The sequence below is a fragment of the Macaca fascicularis genome, chromosome 5 (genome assembly GCF_037993035.2).
Source record: "Macaca fascicularis isolate 582-1 chromosome 5, T2T-MFA8v1.1".
Classification (NCBI taxonomy): Eukaryota; Metazoa; Chordata; class Mammalia; order Primates; family Cercopithecidae; genus Macaca; species Macaca fascicularis.
The window spans coordinates 152,970,826-152,990,960 of NC_088379.1; the positions used below are offsets into that span (position 1 = coordinate 152,970,826).

Sequence of the window (20,135 nt, forward strand, 5' to 3'; positions counted from 1 at the left end):
ATTCCTAACTGTGGGCTGAATTCTTTTGGCCTGAGAGCTCTTCTAGAGATTGTTAGAAATAGTCACATTGACCCAAGAATGAGTCTGTTCAATTCGAAAAGGGCACCCCCTTTAGCCAAGGGTGCACATTGTAGGGGCCTCCTGCCAGCTCTGGGTGGTTCCCAGCCCAAGGTGGCTTTTGTTTCAAGTTAGGGGCTCTCTGTGAAAAGCCCTGCTCCCTAATAGGTCAATTTTCTGAAAATTTTAAATCTAAAATTGCATTTATAGTATTTTACACACCAAAAATTTGTGCTCACAACTTGCTTCCCGTGCTGTGTTCAGTGAGTATGCTGTGTTCAGAAATGGATCTGTTGTGTTTCACAAAGCTGAGTTTGTTTTACTATCTAATAGTCTTCTCTTGCTGAAAGCAAAAATAATTTGAACAATCAATCACCAGTTGAGTAACACATTAAAAATGTACTGTACTTGAATTTATCTTGCGGGAAATGTTTTCTATTTAAAATCCAGCTGGTGATTGCTTACTGCTCCTTTGTGACCCATATTAATGAGTGGAATCCAAGGGACAAGCCTGCAGAAATGTCAGAAGAATCGTGGCCAATGGGGAGCTGAGCCTCTTGATGGCACAAGGGTCCTGAGGGATGACAGGGTGAGACCATGTAGAGGAAGAACTTTGGAGTCCGACGGGGACTCCACTCACATTAGTCTCAAATTCTGCAGAATAAGTTTTCATGTGGTTGTGAAGATAAATGAGGCAATGTATATACAGGGTTTAGCAATGGCAATAGTTATCCAATGGTTACAGAGTATTTTAATGAACCAAATATCAAAAGTATTAGAAACAAGGTCTCTAATCAGTCCCCAAAGAGTAGAATTAACATGTGGCTAATATAGGACTCTTTGTAACATGGAAAACTATTGTTCTCCATCTTGGATGTAGGCAGAGTGCATACAATCAAGATTTGGGAGGGCACAAAATCCATGTGTACCTACAGACATTCAAATGAATTCACTCCAAAACAACAGGTGATTAAAGTAAAGGATTTATTGTAATCTGCTTACAGTCCTTTGCAAAGACAGACATATGTTTTTGCATAAAGATATAAATTGCTTCATTTTAAACTAATTTAGTGTTTTTTTTTAAATTATATGAACTTTTGGTGAATTATGAACTGTACCAAACCAAGATTTTTAAGAGCAATATGGTACAAAAATAAGAGCAGACAGACAATTTGTACTGGGACAGGCATTCAACAGTGAATTTAGAATATGGCTTTGCTGTTTAATCAAGCAAAGTTACCTGGAGACACACAAAGAGCCAGTAACTTTGTTAATACAAAAAGCTGATGCAGACCATCTCCATCCCAAACCTGGTTAAGTCAGAATTCCCATTTTATAAAAACTAGTCTGAACTAAAAGCTGCTTTTGTAAGTCAGTCATTTGTTTTCTAGCAACTCCCAGTCTGCATGCTGTGTATTTATTACCTTCAAAATGTGGCTTTCATATTGCTGTGCATGTAAGTTGACTGTATTTAAAGATCTGCCTATAAATTAAATTCCTGAAATTGCAAATTATGTAAGAAAAACTCCTCCCTCTGAGTGCAGCTTTCACAGGTTTCCCCTTGCACAAGGCAGGTGTCTTTTGAAAGACAAGGTAATGTTGCCTGCATGGTGAACCCTGGAGAAAAGTGTTGATCCAATTGCTGCTTCCTCCTGGCCATGGGCTTCTCCAGCTACAGCTTTTAGATTTTGGAAAATATGATTTCACTGAGTAAACCTGATGATTATCATCACTTTTAAAAGATTAATTTGGCCTCTATTCAAAGTAGTTTATTTAGTGCAATCATACTGTTAGTTTCCCCAAAGATACATGTTTGTGATTTGGGGCAAGAGAAAAGCCATAAATTGCATCAGTGCCAAACAGATGATTAATGAATTAAAAATTTTAGTGCCCCTGTCTGGCTTATATGATCTGTAGTTTTTCTCCAAAACTGTTCATGTATAAAAATTATTTTTAAAACCTACCTTTTAAAAATCTAAAACCCCTCTATCTCCCGGTCTCCACGCCATTCAGACTGAACCTTGCCAAGATGGGCCGTCCCAGCGCATCCTGCCATGATCTGCGTGTTCCTGTGACTGGTTCCAGGAGTGCAGAACCCCTTTCCAAGATCAGAAGGGAACAGCTGATCTGGAACAGAGAGAGTGCATGGAATTTCTTTTTCCCACAGGAGAAAATCGTATTTTCTAAAAGGGGAGGAAAAGAGGCTCTCTGAGCCGTCGAGTTCCCAGTCTCTCTCTCTCTCCTTGAGCTGGAGGAAAAGGGGAACAAGGCAGCTTTCCTGAAGCTGCAGCACTCCCAGGACCACCTCCTCCCACGTGTGTTGTCAAATGACACCTTCCAGGAGCTGCAGACACTGCAGTGTGTCATTCCCCGATGGAGTAGGATAAAGCAGAAGCTGGAAAACGTGCTGGAGTCCCACAAATGCCCCAAGCAGGAGACCAAGAACAAAACAAAAAGTACAGAAAAAGTAGAAAGGCTTCAAGACAGACAACCGAAGAGGTTTAAGTGTGGTTATTTACAACAGAGACTGTAAAATGGTAAATTAGATATGAAGCTAAAAAAGGCACAGCTTTCCCTTTCTTAAATACACTGTAAACGGTTCATTATGCATGCAGGACATTGCACTTTACAAAAAAAAAAAAATTACCTTGTTTAGACAAAGATAGTACTTAAATAGTCTCCAGCAAAATAGAATTCTTTCAAAAATACTTTCCCATTCATCCTATTAACCATTAAAGATTTTGTTTTTGTATGTGTCTCATTTACAAAAGATCCTTATACCTTATTTCAGGTCCTTCATAATTTATACATACAGTAATGTACAGCACAGCAAAAGACTGCAAAAAATTATTTGTAAAGCCAACACAATAGATACTAGAAATCAAACCAAGGCATTTAACATCTTATCCATTCTAATTAAATAAGAAATGGACGCTAACGAGTGTGTATACCAGTGATGCAGAAGACCGTGGACGAGCAAGGGCTCAGAGGGGGCTGCCACCCCACGCCACGAGTTCTGTTATTACACAACAGGAATCTGTATATATTTTTTAACTTTTTGTGTTTTTTAAATAACAAAAGAATATTAATGCCCCATATTGACTATACGTTTTATGTGCAAACCAAGGGTAAGCTTTAAAAAGTTCGTTAGTCCTTGAACCCTTTTAAAACAAGCAAACAATACCAGAAACTACATGGCATAGTTAAAACTTCCATCTGTGAAAATATCAAAATCAGAGTTATTGACTAGATATGGCTTTTCATCCCGAGGAGCAGGAACATGTTTCTAAGCGCTGGGGGATTGGAGGGGGGGAATCCTTCAGACTGCTCTGGTCTCGCCAAATCCATGGAAAAACAGCTTTCCCGGCTCCAAACCTCTGACATGACTTTAAACTTGAGAAACAAGTGTGAATCAACCATCACATGTTAGAAACAGGTTTTCTTGGGTCCTTCTGGGTGTGGAACAACACGGGGAAACTTAAGGCAAAGTTCTTCCGGGCAGCGGGCAGTCACTTCCGGTGGAAGTAGAGTGGCTTGGCATTCCCTGACTCCACCTTGGGCAGCTGGTCGCTGATGATCTCCACCAGCATTGCGGGGAACTCTACCTTCAGCGCATGGGACTCTCGGAAGGTGTAGAAGCAGAATTCCAGCAGGTCGCTCACCAGCTGTAACACAGACACAGGGGGCATGACACAGGGGCCTCGCTTCCGACCCTGGATCCCTCTGCATTCTGACTCTGGTGGGAACTCAAAGGACAACAGTCAGAAAGCCTCCCAGGAGACCACGTCTTCGTTAATTGAGCAGAGTCATCTGTCCTGGGAGAGGAAGAAGGGTGCTCACATCATCCATGTCATCTGCCTTTCGTGGAAAACAAATTCAGCTGAGAGCTGAATTTTGAGCACTGAATGTATCAGATGCAACAGGGACAGTGACAGAGTTAATAGTGACTGGGTCACCATACTGCACTCATCAGATTCTAATTTCTAAATGTGTGCCTACATGTATATCTTTGTATTGGTGATGGGACTTCCCAGGGTGTAAGGTGGGCTGGTGGGAAGGGGCAGGTGCTGGCCCAGGGTCTAAGCACCGCAGATGCCCAGGAGGGTGAGGAGGAGGATAGAGCACCTCAGAGGCAGCTGTGGTGTCCCTCTAGCTGGGCCTGCCAATGGAGCTGCCGCCGGGGGAAGCGGGCACTTCCACCTGCAGCCCCGGGCCCTCTTTCCTTCCTTGTGGGGGCCTGCCCTGTGGGGGCAGACCTCAGACTCCTCAGCGACTTCCTATTTCAGGCTGATTTTGAGACAGTGAAAAACATCAAGGACAGGTTCTGGGGTGTCCCCTAGCTCATTTTCCCTACTCTGTGATCCAAGAACCTTTCTCAGCCCCTCCAGACCTGAACTGCTCCAGGGTGAGCCGAAGCAGGGTGGGGGTGTCGCCTCACCCAGGAAATGCAAGAAGTTGGGGAACTCCCTACACTAGCCAAGGGAAGCTGCGAGGGACTGTGCTGTAATGGTGCTTCCGGCCCAGATACTACACTTTTCAAACCAGGGTCTTCGCAACCCATAGACCAGGAGATTCCCTTGGGTGCCTATGCCACCAGGGCCCTGGGTTTCAAGCACAAAACTGGTGCCAGTTAGGGTAGACACCGAGCTAGCTGCAGGAGTTTTTTTTCATACCCCAGTGGTACCTAGAACACCAGTGAGATAGAACCATTCACTTCCCCGGAAAGGGGGCTGAAGCCAAGGAGCCAAGTGGTCTAGCTCAGTGGATCCCACCACCACGGAGCCTAGCAAGCTGAGATCCACTGGCTTGAAATTCTTGCTGCCAGCACAGCAGTCTGAAATTGACCTGGGATGCTGGAGCTTGGTGTGGGGAGGAGCATCCGCCATTACTGAGGCTTGAGTAGGCGGTTTTCCCCTCACAGTGTAAACAAAGCCACTGGGAAGTTCCAACTGGGTGGAGCACACTGCAGCTCCCCAAGGCCACTGTAGCCAGACTGCCTCTCTAGATTCCTCCTCTCTGGACAGGGCATCTCTGAAAAAAAGGCAGCAGCCCCAGTCACGGGCTTATAGAGAAAACCCCCATCTCCCTGGGACAGAGCACCTGGGGGAAGGGGTGGCTGTGGGCACAGCTTCAGCAGACTTAAACGTCCCCGCCTGAGAGCTCTGAAGAGAGCAGTGGTTCTCCCAGCACAGCACTAGAGTTCCAATAAGGGACAGACTGCCTCCTGAAGTGGGTCCCTGATCCCTGTGCCTTCTGACAAGGAGACACCTCATACAGGAGAGCTTCACCTGGCATCTGGCGGGTGCCCCTCTGGGACAGAGCCTCCAGAGTTAGGAATAGGCAGCAATCTTTGCTGTTCTGCAGCCTCTGCTGGTGATACACAGGGTCTGCAGTGGACCTCCAGCAAACTCCAGCAGACCTACAGCAGAGGGGCCTGACCGGTAGAAGGAAAACTAACAAAGGAAGAGCATCAACATCAATTAAAAGGATGTCCACACAGAAACCCCATCCGAAAGCCACCAACATCAAAGACCAAAGGGAGATAAATCCACGAAGATGGGGAGAAACCAGTGCAAAAAAGCCTAAAAATTCCAAAAACCAGAACACCTCTTCTCCTACAAAGGATCACAACTCCTCGTCAGCAAGGGAACAAAACTGGATGGAGAATGAGTTTGACGAATTGACAAAAGTAGGCTTCAGAAGGTGGATAATAACAAACTCCTCTGAGCTAAAGGAGTATGTTCTAACCCAATGCAAGGAAGCTAAGAACCTTGAAAAAAGACGAATTGTTAACCAATTTAGAGAAGAACATAAATGACCTGATGGAGCTGAAAAACACAGCCCGAGAACTTCATGAAGCATACACAATTATCAATAGCTGAACTGATCAAGCAGAAGAAAGGATATCAGAGATTTAAGATCAACTCAAAGGAATAAAGCAAGAAGAGAAGATGAGAGTGAAAAGAAACGAACAAAGCCTCCAAGAAACACCAAATCTATGCTTGATTGGTGTAACTGAAAGTGATGGGGAGAATGGAACCAAGCTGGAAAACATTCTTTAGGATATTATCCAGGAGAACTTCCCCAACCTAGCAAGGCAGCCCAACTTTCAAATTCAGGAAATACAGAGAATGCCACAAAGATACTCCTCAAGAAAAGCAACTCCAAGACATGTAATTCTCAGATTCACCAAGGTTGAAATGAAGGAAAAAATATTAAAGGAAGCCAGAGAGAAAGGTCGGGTTACCCACAAAGGGAAGCCCATCACAGTAACAGCAGATCTCTGCAGAAACCCTACAAGCCAGAAGAGAGTCGGGGCCAATAGTCAACATTCTTAAAAGAATTTTCAACCTAGAATTTCATATCCAGCCAAACTATGCTTCATAAGTGAAGGAGAAATAAAATCCTTGATAGAAAACCAAATGCTGAGAGATTCTGTCACCACCAGGCCTGCCTTACAAGAGCTCCTGAAGGGAAGCAATAGACATGGAAAGGAACAACCAGTACCAGCTACTGCAAAAACATACTAAATTGTAAAGACCATCGATTCTATGAAGAAACTGCATCAACTAACGGGCAAAACAACCAGCTAGCATTGTAATGACAGGATTAAATTCACACATAACAATGGCCCCTTAAATGTAAACGGGCTAAATGCCCCAATTAAAAGACACAGTCTGGCAAATTCAATCAAGAGTCAAGACCCATCAGTGTGCTGTATTCAGGAGACTCATCTCATGTGCAAAGACACACATAGGCTCAAAGAGATGGAGGAAGATTTACCAAGCAAATGGAAAGCAAAAATTGCAGGGGTTCCAATCCTAGTGTCTGATAAAACAGACTTTAAACCAACAAAGATCAAAGGAGGGCATTACTTCATGGTAAAAGGATCAGTGCAACAAGAAGAGCTAAGTATCCTAAATATATATGCACCCAATACAGGAGTACCCAGATTCATAAAGCAAGTTCTTAGAGATGTACACAGAGACTAAGACTCCTGCACAATAACACTGGGAGACTTTAACACCCCACTGTCAGATCAATGAGATAGAAAATTAAAGATATTCAGGACTTGAACTCAGCTCTGGACCAAGCAGATGTAATAGACATCTACAGAACTCTTCACCCCAAATCAACAGAATATACATTCTTCTTGGCACCTCACTGCACGTATTATAAAATTGACCACATAATTGGAAGTAAAACACTTCTTAGCAAATGCAAAAGAATGGAAATAATAACAGTCTCTCAGACCACACAGTTCAACCAAATTAGAAGTCAGGATTAAGAAACTCACTTAAAACGCACAACTACATGGAAACTGAACAATCTGCTCCTGAATGATTCTTGGGTAAATAACAAAATGAATGTAGAAATAAATAAGTTCTTTGAAACCAATGAGAGCAAAAACACAATGTACCAGGATCTCTGGGACACAGCTAAAGCAGTGTTTAGACAAATCTATAGCACTAAATGCCCACAGGAGAAAGCAGGAAAGATCTAAAGTTGACACCCTAGCATCACAATTAAAAGAATTACAGAAGCAAGAGCAAACACATGGAAAAGCTAGCAGAAGACAATAAATAAGATCAGAGCAGAACTGAAAGAGATAGAGATACAAAAAATCTTTCAAAAGAATCAATCCAGGAGGTGTTTTTTTGAAAAGATCAAAATAGATAGACTGCTAGACTAATGAAGAGAGAAGAATCAAACGCAATAAAAAAATGATAAAAGAGGCATCACCATTGATCCCACAGAAATACAAACTAACATTGGAGAATACTATAAACACCTCTACGCAAATAAACTAGAAAATCTAGAAGAAATGGATAAATTTTTCTGGACACACACCCTCTCAAGTCTAAACCAGGAAGCAGTCGAATGCCTGAATAGACCAAAAACAAGTTCTGAAATTGAGGCAGTAATTAATAACCTATCAACCAAAAAAAGTCCAGGACCGGATGGATTCACAGCCAGATTTTACCAGAGGTACAAAGAGTTGCTGGTACCATTCCTTCTGAAACTATTCCAAACAATAGAAAAAGAGAGAGAGACTCCTCCCTAAATCATTTTATGAGGCCAGCACCATCCTGATACCAAAATCTGGCAGAGACACAATAAAAAATGAGAATTTCAGGCCAATATTCCTGATGACCATCGATGCAGAAATCCTCAATACAGGCAAACTGAATCCAGCAGCATATTAAAAAGCTTATCCACCACGATCAAGTCAGCTTCATCCCTGGGATGCAAACTGGTTCAACATACACAAATCAATAAACGTAATCCATCACATAAACAGAACCAATGACAAAAACCACATGATTATCTCAATAGATGCAGAAAAGGCCTTTGATAAAATTTAACATGGCTTCATGCTAAAAACTCTCAATAGCTGGGTGTGGTGGCTCACGCCTATAATCCCAGCACTTGGAGAGGCTGAGGTGGGCGGATCACTTGAGATCAGGAGTTTGAGATCAGCCTGGCCAAAATGGTGAAACCCTGTCTCTATTTAAAAAAAAAAAAAAAAAAAAAAAAAGGCATGGTGGCATACACTTGTAATCCCAGCTACCTGGGAGGTGGAGGTTGTAGTAAGCCAAGATTGCACCACTGCAATCCAGCCTGAGTGACTGAGTGAGACTGTCTCAAAAAACAGACAAAAAAATAAAGTAGGTATTGATGGAACGTATCTCAAAACAATAGCTATTTCTGCCAAACCCACAGCCAATATCATACTGAATGGAAAAAAACTGGAAGCATTCCCTTCGAAAACTGGCACAAGACAAAGATGCCCTCTCCCACCACTTCTATTCAACATAGTATTGGAAGTTCTGGCAAGGGCAATCGGACAAGAGAAAGAAATAAACGGTATTCAAATAGGAAGAAAGGAATTAAAATTGTTTGCAGATGACATGATTTTATATTTAGAAAACCCCATCATCTCAGCCCAAAATCTCCTTAGGCTGATAAGCAACTTCAGCAAAGTCTCAGGATACAAAATCAATGTGCAAAAGTCACAAGCATTCCTATACACAAATAATAGACAAACAGCCAAATCATGAGTGAACTCCCATTCACAACTGCTACAAACAGAATAAAATAGAAATACAACGTACAAGGGATGTGAAGGACCTCAAGTCTCAAGGAAATAAGAGATGACACAACAAATGGAAAAACATTCCATGCTAATGGATAGGAACAAATATCATGAAAATGGCCATACTGCCCAAAGTAATTTATAGATGCAATGTTATCCCCACCAGCTACCACTGACTTTCTTCACAGAATTAGAAAAAAACTTCAAATTTCATATGGAACCAAAAAAGCCTGCATAGCAAAGACAAACCTAAGCAAAAAACAAAGCTGGAGGCATCATGCTACCTGACTTTATACTACAAGGATAAAATAACCAAAACAGATATATAGACCAATGGAACAGAAAGAGGACTCAGAAATAATGCTACACATCTGCAGCCATCTGATCTTTGACAAACCTGATAAAACAATGGGGAAAGGATTCTCTATTTAATAAATGGTATTGTGAAAACTGGCTAGCCACATGCAGAAAACAAACTGGACCTCTTTCTTACGCCTTATACAAAAATTCACTCAAGATGGATTAAAGAGTTAAACATAAGACCTAAAACCATAAGAACCCTAGAAGAAAATCTAGCCAATACCATTCAGGACATAGGCATGGGCAAATAAAAACACCAAAAGCGATGGCAGCAACAGCGAAAATTGACAAATTGGATCTAATTAAACTAAAGAGCTTCTGCACAGCAAAAGAAACTATCACCAGAGTGAACAGGTAACCTACAGAATGGGAGAAGATTTTTGCAATCTATCCATCTGACAGAGGGCTAATATCCAGAATCTACAAAGAGCTTAAATTTACAAGAAAAAAACCCCATCAAAAAGTGGGCAAAGGATACGAACAGACACTCCTCAAAAGAAGACATTTATGCAGCCAACAAACATTTGAAAAAAAGTTCCTCATCACTGGTCATTAGAGAAATGCAAATCAAAACCACAATGAGATACCACCACCTCATCATCATGGCGGTCATTAAAAAGTTAGGAAACAACAGATGCTGGACAGGATATGGAGAAATAGGAACACTTTTTGTGGGAATGCAAACTAGTTCAACCATTGTGGAAGACAGTGTGGTGATTCCTCAAGGATCTAGAACCAGAAATACCATTTGACTCAGCAATCCCATTACTGGGTATATACTCAAAGGATTACAAATCATTCTATAAAGACACATGCACACGTATGTTTATTGTGGCACTGTTCAAAATAGAAAAGACTTGGAACCAACCAAATCCCCATCAGTGATAGACGGGATAAAGAAAATGCGGCACATATACACCAGGGAATACTATGCAGCCATAAAAAGGATGAGTTCATGTCCTTTGCAGGGACATGGATGAAGCTGGAAACTATCATTCTCAGCAAACTAACACAACAGAAAACCAAACACTGCATGTTCTCACTCATAAGTGGGAGCTGAACAATAAGAACACATGGACACAGGGAGGGGAACATCACACACTAGGGCCTGTTGGGGGGTAGGGGGCTAGAGGAGGGATAGCATTAGGAGAAATACCTAATGTAGATGACGGGTTGATGGGTACAGCAAACCACCATGGCACGTGTACCCCAGAACTTAAAAGTATAATAATAATTATAAATGCAGCACAGCATTACCATTGCACAGCAAGAGCACTGCTATTCCATGTACTAGTAATAGCAATTCCAAATCAGAAAAAATACACTCTTAATTTTTCTGTAGTTTATATTCCATTATAGGAAAAACGATTTTTGGTTATTTCCAAGTGTATTACAGCTGGCAATATGAACATGACCTGCCATAAAATAACTCTAATAATGAGTCTGGTGAACTTGTCTCTGTCACTTACCCTGATGATTTTAAAATCAATTGGCAAGCTTTGAGTCAGATAGTAAATAACTGGTAAAGGCGTCCAATACAAACCAGGAATCAAGAAAATCTCATTAGGGAAAAAATTGTCATGCTTCTGTACCTGTGTGTCACTGCCCTCAATCTGCAGAGTGGTATTTTCCTAATCGGCTACCAAGGACTGTGGGGTTTAATGTGCTCTGCACCCGCAGGATGTTTGGGTCCAGAAAGCTGGGAAATAGCACCATCTTCACACACACATGCTATGCCTCAGTTTTCTCATCTGTATCACGGGGATAAGAACAGTCTCTGAGCCTCAGAGTTGTTTCAGAGGAATGAATGAGCGACTCTGGTAAAGTGCTTCAAACTCTGCCTGACATGGAGCAAGTTATTAAAGATGGGGAGAAGTACTTCTGGAGCAAGAGCGCTGTGATTCTGTCCTTCCCATACTTCTTCCACGATAAAACACCATTTTCCTCTATGGAACACAGTTTGTGAAACCTGCACTGTGACATTTTGGTGGAACTTGGTCCTTGGGTCCCCAGTCTATAAAATGAGGGATGGGAGAACCTTGTTTTTTGCCTTTTCAGGAATATTTAAGAAACATGCCATCCCATTTCTGTTTTGATTTTTCTCATGTGGCAGGCCTGGGGCTGTCAAAGCTACAGCCACACTGGGTGTGGTGCTGCAGATGTGCTGCCGGGAGTCAGCAGTGCCAGTGCTGGGTGGGGATGCTTCCATCAGGCTAATGGAGTCCTGCACATGCACCGCAGCACTCAGGACCCGGGTGCCGTGGACTCTCTCCATGGGGGTGTCTGTAGGGCTGTGAGGGGGACTTTTTTCCTTCAAGTTTTAACCCGAGGGTAGACATCGTGGTTTCTAGGCAGTGTCAACCACCACAAGGACGACTGTCTGGTGGCCACACCTTTCACATTTCTGGGACTGAGCCTTGTTCATGTCTGGGGATAAAGGTTCCCTTTACTCAGGCCACAGAGGTTTGGGGGAGGGCCAGTGTCCTTTATTTACAACTCATCCTCACCATCTGTCCAGCTAACTCACCGAGCACCTGCTCTGTGCCAGGCACTGGGGAAGCTGCAGTGAACACATCTCTCTCAAGGCGTCTGTGTTCTTTTCTACTAAGCAGAAATACACACAGAAAGGCAGGTGCTGCCGGCGTGAGGAGGGAAGGGAGGTGGTGTAGTTCAGAGGGGCTCTCAGGAAAGATGGGCTTGGATGCATGTGACCTGAAGGTTGCATGGCCACTGGGGGACCAGCAAGGGCAGGGTTACCTAGGGAGTTCATGAAGAGCGGAGAAGCCTGCCAGCCTACCGACTGACATCCCAAAAAAGTCACACAGAAGGGCCATGGAAGGGTTCATGTTGGTACACAGGTGACAGCAACGCTGACACATATGTAATAAGAGGAGGAACGGAGTAAGTCGACCCTTGAACAAGTTTCAGCATGCAGCCCGGCACATCTGTGAACCTGCTAACAGGGAGAGGTCCCAGGCCCTCTTGGAGCCTCTGTGCCTGTCTAACACACAAACACGTCCACAGCATGGAGCACCACCCAGGAGATGCTGAGAAAACAGGGCAGAATGGAGAGGGGCTGGGGCTAGGGGCTTGGCTGTTTTTCCTCACAGGCTGGCTGGGGACAGGTGTCCCAGACACTACTCAATAACAATGCATATTCACCTGGGGTTGGCATTTCCCACCCACCTCTCTTCCGTGTTCCACAGACGGAGAAAGCAGCTCATTCCCAGTCATGAAGGCTTCTGTTTATGCCTCGGTCAGCTGCAGAGGGATGGGTCCTTCGTGTGGAACCCGGGCCTGGCATCAGAGCCAGCAGGTGGCATTGGCCTGGGAGCCGGGGGCTGGGCATTTGACTGTGTCAGCATGACGTCACCGGTGGATGGGGGCGGTGTCCCCACCAACCACTCCCAGGAAAGGGCTCAGCCTATGTTGTTTGGGTGGCTAGGATGCCCACAGGGCTGGGTGTGCAGAAAGCCTCAGCAGCCACCAGAAGTGCCGGCAGCCGTGGAAGCCCATCTGGTGCACCCTGCCCTGGGACAAGGCGGAAAACCTCTGCAGGCCTAAATCCTGAGCCATGACTGCAGTGGCTGATGTCAGGGAACATCTGTGGGAATCGAAGCGGGGGCCCCCAGTCACTGGGCGAGGAGAAAGATGACCAAGCTGGTCCGAGCTGCAAGTCCTGGGCCCTGTGTGCTCACTGGCCTGCACAGCCTTCCCCCAACCCTGGCCTGCTCCAGCCAGTGGACCAGGGGAGCCTTCAGGGCAGGACCCACAGATGCCCGGCCCTTAGCAGATGTGTAAGGTAGGGAGGCGCCGCAGTACACAGCCCCATCGCAACTGGAAAAATCCACGTGCGTGAAGTTAGCAGCTGCAGGTGGTTAGATCTCAAGGAGGTGGGGACAAGACCAGGAGAGCTGGGTGAGATTGACATATCAAACATCTGGGTCAGCACGGATACTGACCAGCCAGAATGGACACTGGTTCCTGTGCCACACCACTGTCTTATGGCAAAGCATGTAACATCACCCTGTACATTCATGTGGTCATCTCCTGGGTACCAGTCTGGTGTAGTGCACAGGTACGCGTTGAGGAATATGCAGACTTGGCCCTTACCTGAGCCTCAAAAAGCCAGGAAATGAGGATACAAATGCATACAAGGCACTTGTACATCATCAGACACCGTTCTCTACCCACCCCCCTCAGTGCACAATAGGCCACTGTCCCCAGTACAGAGTTGGCAGAGGCAGGGCAGGCTGAACTCACACCCTGGAAGGGGATGCTGGGCAGGGTGGGAGCCAGGCTGTGCCCCTCTAAATGAGTACCGTTTCTAGTTTGAATACAAACCACTATTCCCACTGCAAAGCATGAAACCACCAAGCGAGAGTTCAGTTCATCAGGATGTGTCTGTTTTGGAATGGGGGGAGAAAGCCAGACCATCCCAAAGGCCACCTTTCAAAGCAAATGACTTCAGAATGACTGTGTGCACAGCTCTCCAGGGATGCCCCGACAGTTTCCTCAGACACTCACTTGGCGTGGAATCAATTCTGGAAAATGTCGTGCTGAGCAGCTGCTGCTGCTTCCCCAGTTCTTTCTCTGCAGTCACCTCTTCCCCGCAGGCCCTCCTGGAGCCCAGCCTGGAGGAATCCTTTCTGGCCTCTCACCTCACAGATGACACTTTTTTATTTTTCTCATTTACTTGACCATTAGCCTTGGAGCCAGGTGACCCCACTTCCTCTTTTATCCTGCTGGCCACATCTTTATCGGTTTAACCTGTCCTATTTATGGTGCAGCTCCTTAAACAGCAGCCTGCAAGCTCCCTGACAGAGGAATCACCTGTCTTATTCCCCATGGCTCCCAGGAGTGGCCCCTTCTTGTTTCTGCTGTGCAGCCCTGGTGTGGGCTGAGGGCTAAAGGGATTCCAAGCTACTGCTGCCCGGATTCTCGCTCCTGGGTTTCTCTGACTTATTCCAAACTCCCAGTGCTTGGGGATGACTTATTTCAACAGTATTTGTTAGGGTAGCTGTTGATAGTTTTATTCATTGAGCCAAAACAAAAACTGGGCAACCTAAATGAGCATCTTCATTTTGTGGCACCGATACTGCAAAACTCAGTACACGAAGCTAACCCCTTTCCATCTTTGCCTGGACTCCGGTTTCCTTCAGCCTGTGCATGCTGAGTTTTAACATGACTCCATCTGCACGCCATGCCAGCGGTGCTAGGAGCCCCATTCTCTGCTCACTGTGGTTAGAGGCCCTGGGGTCAGAGTTGGGAAGGTGGTCATAGCAACCAAGCCCAAAGCTCTACCTTCAGTTGTCAGCATGAGTGACTTCATTGCAATGAGTCAAATGCAATGATGGCCTGGCCTGCTGTCTCAATGCTGATTCCCACTAGCCTTTCCTGGTAGATCCCAGGCTAAATGGAGAGGCAAGAACCCTAATTATAATCAGCAATAAGAGTCCCACATTGTTAGAAATCAGAGAAAGATTTGTGCATTGACTTTTCATTCTGTACAAAATACATGTGCTGGGATCTCAGAAGTTTAGCAGATGCCCAGCATGATTTTTCCAGCCTGATGGGCCACAGCTGTCAGGGTAGAAGAAGAGCCTGGCAAGGTCACAGGGTGACTGATGGCACTTGGCTCGCTCCGACGATGAGGCCTGGGGCTGGATCTGCCTTTTCCCTACTACCTTACGAGTCATCACTGGGGCAGGCCAGCGGCCACTCCCCACTTTCCCTGCTCCCACCGCAAATGACGGCTTCTCAGAAGGCTGTGCAGGGAGAGGCTCCTTGCTACACATCTGGGGCCAATGCTGCTGTTCTGAGGTTACACAATCACTTCAGTGGTGATGAAGCCTGAATGATACAGCCTCTCTAAAGTAGGTCCCCCATGATTTCAATAGCATGCTAATTTCTTACATGTTATCTGCTGACTCCAGAATGTTTAACATGAGCATTGGGGCAGGGGATGTTGGAAATTTTATTTTCCAAGATCAAAATTTTAGTGATATTGATGGGGTTAGGGCAAAAGATACATTGACTCAACTGTAAATACTCCAATGCTAGTAGTTTCACTGGACACAAATGACTGGCAACTATTTAGTCCAGGTGTTCCAGAAATAGCCTTCGAAATATTGGAAAATGACCTGCAGTGATTATATAAGAAGTTTGGCCTTCATCTGAAACAAAACAGTGTTATTCTTGGATATGGCACCAAAAACATAGGCAATGAAAGAAAAAAGATAAATATGAGTAGAAGAAAATTAAAAACTGTGCATCCAAGGTCACCATCAAGAGAGTTAAAAGGCAACCCAAAGAATGGGAGAAGATATTTTCAATCATATGTCAGGCATGGGGTTAATATTCAGAATATATAAAGAACAACTACAACTCAACAACAAAAAAGCAAACTGAATCAAAACTTGATAAAGGACTTGCCAAAGCCATTTCTCCAAAGAAGATACACAAATGCCCAATAAGCACAAGAAGAGATGCTTAACAGCTCTAGTCATTAGAGAAATGCAAATCAAAACTAAAACTGCGATGAGATAGCATTTCACATCCATTAGGATGGCTATTATCAAAAAAAGGGGGAAATAACAAGTGTTCAAAAAACAGTGGAAAATAACAAGTGTTGACAAGGATATAGAGAAATTGGAACCCTTGTATGCCACTGGTGAAAATGTATAATGGTGCAGTGCTTTGGAGGACAGTGTGCTAGTTCCTAAAGAGATTAAACAATTACCATATGACACACCATTCCACTTCAGGCATATACCCAAAAGAACTGAAAGCAAGTGCTCAAATAGATATTTGTACAAAAGTGTTCACAGCTGGGCACAGGGCTCATGCCCTGTAAATCCCAGCACTTTGGGAGGCTGAGGAGGGTGGATCACTTGAGGTCAAGAGTCTGAGACCAGCCTGGCCAACATGGTGAAACCCAGTCTCTACTAAAAATACAAAAAATTAGCCGGGTGTGGTAGTGGATACCTGTAATCCCAGTTACTCGGGAGGCTGAGGCAGGAGAATGGCTTGAACCCGGGAGGCGGAGGTTGCAGTGAACTGAGATTGTGCCACTGCACTCCGGCCTGGGCAACAAGAGCAAAACTCCATCTCAAAAAAAAAAAAAAAAAAAAACCCAAAAAACAAAATGTGTTCACAGCAGCATTATTCACAATTCCAAAAGGTGAAAACAGCTGAAGTGTCCATCCACGGATTAACGAAATGTGGCATACACAGAGAGCTATTATTCAGCCTCAAAAAGAAATGAAATTCTGATACATGCGACAGCACCAGGAACCTCAAAAACATTAACTAAGTGAAATGAGCCAAATAAAAAAGAACAAATACTTTATGATTCCACTTATATGAGGTACCTAGAATGACCAAATTCATAGAAACAAAGCAGAATAGCGCTTACCAGGAGTAGGGGAAAGGAAGTTCGTGTTTAAGGGGTATAGTTTCTGGGATGGATGGTGGTGACAGTTGCACAACTATGTGAACGGACCTAATACCACTGAATTGTACACTTAAAATGGATAAAATGGTAAAATGTGAGCTATGTATATTCCACAATAAATATTAATTTTGAAAAAACAGATTCTAAACCCCCAACCTGCTCCCAGTGCAGGCTGAAAGGGAGGCTGCCCACTTGTGCTCAGATGGGCCCCTGAGCCATGTGGCTCTGCTTCTTCCCTGTCTGGTAATATCTCAGCAGAATGTGACATGGCATGAAAAGTCCATCTCTTACCAATTTAGCAGCATTTCATTTGTTTCTATACCTAAGGAAAATACAACCTTAACAAGGTTACGCTACCACTCACGATGGGCTCCCTTCTGAAAACCTAGGCTCCACGATGCCATCGCTCAGCTGAGTGTTCCTGGCAGGCTCTCTCAGTGGGTGAGTTTTGGAGAGTCCTGAAGCCCTCCTCGATCTGACCAAGAGACCAAAAGGCACTTCTTGGCCAAGAGTTTGTCAGTGAGCACGCTCGGTGCAGCGGTAAACGCTAGGCACGTGGGGGGACTTTGGGGACCTTAGTGGGAAGCTTAGTGGTGCTGATGGAGTGACAGAGGCAGGGTTGTCCCACGCAGCCTCCCAGGGCTGGTTTCGGAGTCTAGGCTGGTACAGGCTTAGGCAGTCTGGGTCTGTCCAGTGCCGGCCCAGGAATGGGCTGGCTGGGATGGGAGGGTGGAGGGGTGGAGTAGGTGCTACAGTGTCTCATGGGAAACCAAGGGCATTTCTGAAAACTCATCCCGGCCCCCAGCCATTAGCATCTGATTGTTACCAAGACTGTGTTTTAATTTGTTCTTCATCCCCATTTTTATAACAAATTCAACACCAGTCACTGGTCTCTGGTCAGGGGTGAATATTAAATCCTCGAAACATGTTGTGTGGATGCTGTGCTAAGCAGGATGGGCTCAATTTCCTTCTAATTTTTTTTGTTTAATTTTATTTAATTTCCACCTTAAGTTTCCTTGTATTAAAAGCCTCATTCTAGACCACAGCTCTGCCTTCTTGAGAATAAGGTGTATTGTACATGTGAGAAACACAAAGCAAAATGACACAATGGAAAAGAAGAAAGTAGAGCTTAAAGATAAAGGGGTAATTAGAACCTCGCTGAACAGGACGTGTAATGAAAGGGTGGTGTTTGAAACGCATCGGCATGTTACTGTATCTAGAAGTATGAACTTTTCCTAATCTTGTTTTCAATATTTCCTAGATCCTTCCTGCAAAGGCACACTATGCTGAGCAAAGTACAAATCTGACTTGTGTTTATATGTTACCAACTTCAACATCAGGTTTAATCTAGATTAGGCAGCTAAATCCTTACTTCAATCTCCCCAAAAAAGGAACATCAAGCAATAAGGGGCAGACCCTAGAGGCCAGAGGCAGCCTTAGGTAAGAACACGTGAGAGCAAGGTATCTCAAGGCAATAGATAAGGACTGTTTTCTTCCCTTGATTCTATGATGCCACAGAAAGCAAATAGGGACGGTCTGGCAAACAACAATTGCAGGTCAAATCTGGCCTTTATGCTTTAAAGTTTTTTTCCATGTTTGTGTTTTTTACACTTTTAAATGACTGAAAAAAATTCAAAGAGTAATATTTTGTGACATGTTCAAATGTTATGAAATTGTTTAGAACACGGCCACACTCATTCATTCATTCACATATATCCTGTGACCGCTGTCATGCTACAGTGGCATAGCCGAGTAGCTGTAACCAATTTTGTGTGACCCACAGAGCCTAAAATAGTTACTATGTGGCCCACTACAGAAGTTTACTGACCCATGGATTGGAAGGCATCTCAGAGAGTCAATAATAGCTTTGGAAGGAACAGGTTTTGCTTGTTTGTTTGTTAAAGTATATAAATCAAGTATACGATGTCTTCATCTTATTTAGTATTTGGTAGTTTTCAAAACTACTAAAATGTGGGGGAAAAGAGGTCTCCAAATTAAGTGATATGGTGGTACTTAGATCTGGCTTTCCTGTTACCATACAGATTCTTCTAGCCTTTAGGAAACGCTTTAGAAAGAATCCTAGCCCCTGTGGACGCAGGGCTAGGTAACCAAAGACATCATGCAACGTAAAGGTTCCAGAATTTGTCATTCAAATAGAGAGCCTCTGTCACACATGTCTCACATTTTTGGCTGCTCCTTTAGGAGTCATTTCCCTTTGAGCCTACATTCCCTGGGGGATTCCCATTCACAGTTGATCTTCGATATCATGGTAGCTAACTATGTCTTGCAAAGTCACCTGAACGCTGATTTAACACATACTGAACAATTGCTCCTAGGGGAAATACAGGGTTAGGTTCCCACAAGCTGCTGAAGCCACCCCCATAGGGTTGACAAGAATCGCATGCCAGGTCTGGACAGAAATATAGTTATAATTAAGTATTAATCATGCTGCACTTTGGCCCACTTCCTAGTTGCTAAAAGTCACATAGCACTAGATACTGACCATACAGACAGGATCTCTTGACACTAGAATCAAAGGCTTTTGTTTAAGGATCGCTTAAGACAAGCCTGTCCAACCCATGGCCCACGGGCTGTATGTGGCCCAGGACGGCTTTGAATGCGGCCCAACACAAATTCATAAACTTTCTTAAAATATGAGATTCTTTTGCTTTTTTTTTTTTAAAGCTCATCAGCTATCGCTAGTGTTAGTGTATTTTATGTGCAGCCCAAGACAATTCTTCTTCCAGTGTGGCCCAGGGAAGCCAAAAGACTGGACACCCCTGGCTTAAGATGTTTTTCAGATCCTGAATTCCAGCAACCAGTTTGAAGACCCCCCTACAGAGGAACAGGATCAGCATGAGAATATGGCTTCTCCATCTCCCTGCTCAGCGACTTCCCCTTGTACTCTTTGACCAATCAAAGACCTCCGCACTTCCGCCCACTCCCAAGCCCTTAAAAACCCTTGCCCCAAACTCCTGGGGAGATGGGTTTGAGGTTTGTCCCATCTCTTTTGGTGTGACTCTGATTAAACCTCTCTGCTGCAATCCAGTGTCTTGGTGTATTGACTTTCTGTGTGCATAAGGCAATAACCTATTACAATTACATTGCTGGTCACAACTTTTTCAACAAATGACAATATATAACCTTGTTTTATGTGTGTTTCTG

The 20,135-nt window shown here is 44.2% G+C and overlaps 1 protein-coding gene across 8 annotated transcripts in view; it reads right to left on the reverse strand.

The window, feature by feature from the left end:
* Window positions 1–1,024: 1,024 nt before the first annotated feature.
* The window catches only part of NR3C2 (nuclear receptor subfamily 3 group C member 2), a 365,999-nt gene continuing 346,888 nt past the window's right edge, over window positions 1,025–20,135 (reverse strand). For all 8 annotated transcript variants that reach the window (XM_074040565.1, XM_015450892.3, XM_015450891.4 and 5 more), the window contains exon 9: window positions 1,025–3,722. In XM_074040565.1, coding sequence (XP_073896666.1) covers window positions 3,567–3,722 — 156 coding nt within the window. In that variant the 3' untranslated portion in view covers window positions 1,025–3,566. The remainder of the gene's footprint in view (window positions 3,723–20,135) is intronic.